Below are 6,574 nucleotides of genomic sequence, written 5' to 3'. Positions count from 1 at the left end.
AAAGGAGCAGTGCCTCTGAAAATAGCACACTGGGGACACATCATTTAAATAAATGTGTTTCTTTGCCCGAACAGAAGTTCAGATCTGCTCAATTATCATTAATTTAGTTGTTTGATTTCTTTTTCAGGCGTGAATGGAGAAGTCGTGCTGTTTTAGGCTTTGCGAGCTGCCCTTGGCTGTTGGAGGTGACCAGTGATTCTTCATCCGGCGGCGCGCAGGTTAGGAGGGTGGGGAAGAGTGCAAGTGTGTGTATTTGTGAAAATGTGCCGGCCCTCTTCGAAAAGTGAAAACTTAAGTGGAAAACTCAGTGCACATTTTGGCGGACCCTAAAAATTATGTTAACCGTCTGAACCCCTAGAACAGGTGTCCCAAGGACAAGTCCGGATCTGTGCAACAGGCGACAGAAGATTCGACAAACCTCAGTCACCGCGGTCGTTTTTATTACATCCATAACGCAATTCCGCATCTCTATCCGCGTGCCAACGCGCGTGATGAAACGCAGAAACCGGGCAGCCCTCTCCTCATTCTGCAGAGCTTTCTGGGCTGTGTGAGAGTTGGGGTGGGAGTGGGGAGGGCCTGACCCTTTTAGTTTACAGTCAAGTCCTGGGGGAGCGCCTGGTGGGCGGGGGTGGCCTGGGGAAGGCGGAGGACTGCGGGCGAACCAGAAAGCGCAATGGATGAACTAGCCGCCCGCGCCGCGCCCGCGGTGATTAGCTCCAGCGGCGGGACCCGGGAGGGCGGACTCTTTCTTCACCCTCGCTGTCTCCCCCTCCCTCTTCCTTTTTAAAGGACGCCTTGCAGGCGAAGCTGTCAGCAACTGGGAGGCCGTTTGTACTTGGCCGCTGCCACGCTGACTCCTGCTCCCCTGACAGACAGGGGCGGGGGCTGAGGGGTACTTCTCCCTGGACTCGCACGCGGAGATCTTAAATTCTTCCTTTGGGCTCGGCTTGGTACCCGGCGACAGCTACAAGTCGGTACACTGTGCAGCCCTGGAGTTGCCAGCCCCTGGCGCGATGGCTCCCGTGAGGAGTGGGGAGAAAGGTGGCAGAGGGTTCGACGCGGCTCTCGCGCAAGGAGCCTTATGAGCCTGGCAAAGGGCAGCAGCAGCAGCCCCAGCAGCAGGCTTTGCCTGTGCCTCCTACGGGCCCTCGCCCAGTCTCCCCAGGGCACCATGCCGACCCCCAGTCTGCAGAGACCTCAGCGCAGCCGCTGCTGCCTCCCCAGCCCCTGCTAACCAGCGCGGGAGTGGCCTCGGCTGCCCGGGCAGCAGCCTGGGCCGCGCCCCAGGGGAGGTGGAACCGTGGTGCGCCCAGAGCCCAGCTTCGCTCTTAGCTCTTCAGCTGCCTCCCCCTCCCCGCAGCCCAGGGCGCCTGCGGCGATGGGGGCGCTGCTGGCGCTCTGCCTCCTTCTGTGCTGGATGTGCTGGGGCCCGGCGGGAGCCCAGCAGCCCGGAGAGTACTGCCACGGTTGGGTGGACGTGCAGGGCAACTACCACGAGGGCTTCCAGTGTCCGGAGGACTTCGACACCCTGGACGCCACCATCTGCTGCGGCTCTTGCGCGCTGCGCTACTGCTGCGCCGCGGCCGACGCCAGGCTGGAACAGGGCGGCTGCACCAACGACCGCGGTGAGCTGGAGCACCCCGGCATCACAGCGCGTAAGTGCGGGCCCCCAGGGCCGTCCGCGGCTGCGGTGTGTGAGGAAGGTGTGCGCGCTGGCAGGCACCCGAAGCCTTCTTGGGTCTGCGCAAAGTGGGCGCAGCGAGGTGGGGGGAATCAAGCAGGAGTAAGTGGTCGCGTTTCAGGTCAGGGGGCCCTATTCCTTTGCAGTCCCGATTCCCGCCACACGCGGTCTCCGCGGGTCAGCCCAAGCAAAGTTTGCAGGGGACATCGAAGACCGCGGGGCTTGCCCCGAGTGACCCTGAGAAGAGAGCTAGAGCTCTCGGGCCCTCGGGAAGTTTCAGATAGGGGCTGTGGAGGCAGCGTCAGGATAGACTTGGGTTTTGGGGGCTGTGAGGGCACCCCATTGCAGCTCCTTGTCACCCTGGGAGCTTCAGAAAGTGCAGATAGCTCAGGGATCGCTCGCTACTCTTAGGGTGCGCTCACCTGTAGCCCCTCAGGGCTAAGACACTTCAGCCACTTTTTTTTTTCTCTTGTGGTTTTTTGGCCGAGTTTCTAAACCTCTGCCCCATTATTCCTAATTCCTTTCATTTGTCTGCATCGAATTGCCCTCTCCGGCACAAACCCTATTGTCATACCTTTCAGAAATGCCCAGGTCCTCGAGGTGGAGATTTGGAAACCTGGGTCGCAGAGGCTTCCCAGCTCCATAGTCTCACGTCGGAAAACACGGGTCAGATTTCCTCTCACTTGAGAGTGGAATAAATCAGCAGAGGAACTTTACGTTAAAAAGAAAAAAGAAAAAAAGAAAAAAAAAAAGCTTTCCATCTCAATCGGATCGTCAGGGAAAGCCTTTAGAGCTCGAGGCGACGGTTTTACGGCCGGGAAACCTGAGGAGCGGGCGGAGCTGACAGCTTTGACACCCCAGAACTCCAGCGTGGAGGTCTGAAGCCCTCAAGAAAAGGTTCCCAGGAAAGGCAAGGAGAGGCTGGAGAAAGAAATAATGGTACTAGGGTTCCCCACTCCACTATCCGCCCCCCCCCCCCTCCGGCTTCCACCCAATAGACTGATAAGCCAGAGGAAAAGGAGAGCCTGCCCTTCCTTATAACTCCATTAGACTTTCAATAAATTGAAGTCTGGAGATCAGAATTCCCAACTGGAGGATTTGGGAAGTGGCTCCTGGAGAAAAGATGCTAAGGGGAAAGAGGGGAACTCTACGCAGTTATGGCCTGTTAGAAAAATACAGACTCTTTCCTGTGGTTTTACTCCACTGATGCTGAGGCACCCCAGTTGCTTTCTGCAGAGTAAGTGCCCAGTCTAAAATCGAACCTGCCTTGCTGGGCCTGGGATCTGGCAAATTCTCATTGACTGTGGCTCTGTCTCTTGCCAGCCCCTGTAACCTTGGGCAAGTTACTTAACTGCTCTGGGACTCTTCTTAACTCTAAAATGGGCATAATATAGATTAAATGAAAGTGTATGAATGATTAGCAAGGTGCTCAATAAGTGGTTATTAGTCACTTTTCCCTCACCTTCCATGGAGTGCTACTAAACATGGCAGAATGGGTGGCACACTGAAGAGCTTACACCTAGGAGCCCACAGATATTGGGGGTTGATGGTTACCTGTTACTTGTTTGGGGAAAGTTGAAAACTCATATGTTTCCACATCTGGAAAAAAGAGCTTATCATGTCCAGCTCACAGGGGCTCAGTGAGACTTGAATCAGATCATAAGAAAGCACCAGGCACAGGTAGGGCCTCTTAGTCAATGCAGGTTTCTTCTATCTCTAAGATGGAGGTTGCATCCAAGTGTGGCTCAATCATACAGGGAAGACACCTAAAGAACTGCCCAAGGGTGCCTTAGGCAGGGGTGGGAAATTTTATGTCTGCCTTGTAGAGAGAAAAGGAAGCTGGTGTTTGCTCTGTCTGCGGGATGCTGTCACAGAAATTCTGGGCTACCAACACCAAGAACTGCATCACAAGCTATCTAAGGTTCAGCCTACCATCTCAGGGTTTGGATGGGAATTGAGAGGTGGAGGTGTGGCAGCTGGAGTAGGCATCCCAAATCATTTCTGGGAACATTCAGAAGTGACAATTTGTGGTACAATAGGCGACACAGTTAATTGGGGGCCCACTATGCATTTCTTTATACTGTTCTTCCCATAGTCTGATAAAATTCTAAGGGTCTAATTTAATAGGCGTGGTTCTCTTTGTTTAGATTGGAGAATCTGGGATGAGGGATGGCTTTTCAGCCTCAGTTATGGGTCGAAGCCTTAAGTGCCCCACAGTGATAAAACTACTAACACCCAGATTTAAACACAGAGTTACAGTAACTAAGAAAAACTCACCCGTTTCCTCCTTCCAGTGCATGAACAGGAAGATAGAGTGTGTTCTTTTTGACTTCCAGATGTATAATATGATGGCTAATTGCTAACAGAGGCTACAGTACCAGTTTCTTTCCTCCCCACTAGGAGCAAGAATATTCTGTCATCGTAGTTTGTACTCTAGAAGTTATCAGTAACAAGTCCTGAGTAGTTGGGCTGACGACAGTGATCGGCTGAGCTGCCCACCTCCCACCGTTAAGTCGCCCAGAGTTTGGGAGACCCTTGTCCCAGCATCTGTCTGTTTGTTTTTGCCTTTTAGAGCCCGTCTACGTTCCCTTCCTGATTGTCGGCTCCATCTTCATTGCCTTCATCATCCTGGGCTCTTTAGTGGCTATTTATTGCTGCACCTGCTTGAGACCCAAGGAGCCCTCACAGCAGCCAATCCGCTTCTCGCTCCGCAGCTATCAGAGAGAGACCCTGCCCATGATCTTGACCTCCACGAACCTCAGAGCACCTTCCAGGCAGTCCAGCACAGCCACCAGCTCCAGCTCCACAGGGGGCTCCATCCGCAGGTTCTCTTTTGCCAGGGCAGAGCCAGGCTGCCTGGTGCCCTCACCGCCCCCGCCCTATACCACAGGCCACCCTATCCATCTGACTCAGCCGTCTGGTTTCCTTGTGTCACCCCAGTACTTTGCTTATCCACTCCAGCAGGAGCCTCCCCTACCTGGGAAGACCTGTCCAGACTTCAGTTCCAGTTGATAGGCCACGGCCATAAATCCATCATGTAGTAAAATGGCAAACAGGTGGAGCGTTCCTACCATTGCCACAAATATTTCTGAGGAAATTTCCCTTGAACTTAGTAACACCATGGAGGAAAGTATTAGGAAAACATATCTTCTAGTCTTAAGGTTCCTGGCTGCAATCACAGAATGGCTATGCTAGATAGTTGTTTTGTGGCTTTGAAAACATGGTGACCATTACATTTCAATTTATGTTACTTTCATTCAATATATATAGCTGTTTAACTTTAAAGTTGCAAACTAGTTGAAGATGTTTTATTGGACAACTTGGTTGTACTGTTTAGAAAAAGTCTACATTTTTTTTCCATTTTAATTTGGTTAGTGAGTTATAATACAAATATATACATAAATAAGCAAAGAAAAATGCCTGATTGTAATTATCGAAGATTCACTTAAAAAAATTAACTACTAAGGAAACCGAGGGGATAGTGAAAACCTATTTATGATTTTGGGAACAACCTAACCATGAATAATATCAGTATCATCAGAAGTTACCTTTTAAATTAATAACTAAATTTTGTTTAAAATATAAGAGATTTTTTAGAATACAAGATTTCAATAACCGCATGGGGAATTTAAAGTTTTAAATATTCACTCAGATGTTCATTGTAACACAGATTGTATGTAAAAGCGTTTCCCTACACATAGGAGGGAATATTTATTGCAGACTTTTTGTTAGCAATATTTTGTGTTTAAATGAATGTTGCTCAGTTGGGTCTTAAAACATTTACATGTAAAATGAGTTGTGTACAAATGTAAATATTGTAATTTAATGGATTTACCACATTGATGGTACTAATTATTTAGTAGTCACACTGTAAGTTTTTATATTAATAATTGTGTAATTCAAAGTCCAGCTATTGGTTATAATCATCTAATACTGCATATCTCGTGTCACTGGATTCCATGTCTGATGACTACATATTTGGGCATATATCCTGCTGGGTTAGAATAAATAAAATACTTTGTTTTAGTGAAATCTGTTCAAAATTTTACATCGCAGGTCTTCATTTTATCTTCTTAATAATACTCTGTTATCCAATAAAAGGAAATTACTTAACATTTCATATTTTGAAATGCAAACAAAAAAGATCCTACACTGATTTTGACTTATATTATAAAGCTATTTTGTGTATTGGGGCTGATGAAAGCAGCAAAGGTTGTAAATTTTTCTGGAGGCATCAGCCTGTGGGCTACATGTAACTCTCAAACATGTTGGGATGGTTTTCATAAGATTCTGGATTTCTGGCTTCTCATGGCATCTAGAAGATGTGGCAGCGAGGGTCCTGTATCGTCATGGGGGCCAGCTGGCCCTTTCCTGACAGGACATTTGACATTCACCAGCCTCCTGCTTGGTCTCCCCTACCTGGCACATCTCCCTCAGTTTTGTTACCTACCTGGCCCCTGTGGGTATTGTTTGGGAACCCAGGTTTATATGAATTCATACTATGACATGGCACCCATAATAGCTCTTTTCAAATATAGCAAGTTAGAGGTAAGATTCTGACCTAAAAGAATCTTTTGGCTCTGCCTCTTTGTTTTCTAGCTGAGGAAACAAGTTCAAATATATTGGGACTTTGCTCAGTCTAATGGCAGAGGAGCTTGGATGTCTAGTGTCCTGCTTCCTCCTGTATGTAAGTGGACCGACTTCCGGTATCCCAAATTAGCTCAAATAATTAAGGAAAAAAAAAAGAAAAGAAAAGAAAAGGAGAGGAAAGGAAGGAAGGAAGGAAGAAAAGAGGAGAGGGAAGGAAGGAAGGAGAAAGAGAGAAAAAGCTGAACATAAAAGGATAAACATTTGTGAACAAGCTCTGGAACACATTCCTATGTCGTCAGACTG

General features: G+C 48.8%; 1 protein-coding gene across 1 annotated transcript; it reads left to right on the top strand.

Annotated features, from left to right (window-relative positions):
• Positions 1-806: 806 nt before the first annotated feature.
• SHISA3 (shisa family member 3) lies at positions 807-5,883 on the top strand. The gene is made up of 2 exons (XM_016160676.2): positions 807-1,655; positions 4,254-5,883. Exons 1-2 carry the CDS (start codon positions 1,379-1,381, stop codon positions 4,691-4,693), a joined length of 717 nt encoding a protein of 238 aa, XP_016016162.1. The 5' UTR covers positions 807-1,378; the 3' UTR covers positions 4,694-5,883.
• The last annotated feature ends 691 nt before the right edge of the window (positions 5,884-6,574 follow it).

Source organism: Rousettus aegyptiacus, unplaced genomic scaffold (genome assembly GCF_014176215.1).
Source record: "Rousettus aegyptiacus isolate mRouAeg1 unplaced genomic scaffold, mRouAeg1.p scaffold_m13_p_10, whole genome shotgun sequence".
Lineage (NCBI taxonomy): Eukaryota > Metazoa > Chordata > Mammalia > Chiroptera > Pteropodidae > Rousettus > Rousettus aegyptiacus.
The sequence above is the reverse complement of the archived record's forward strand: the minus strand, read 5'-3'. Positions and strand labels throughout refer to the sequence as shown.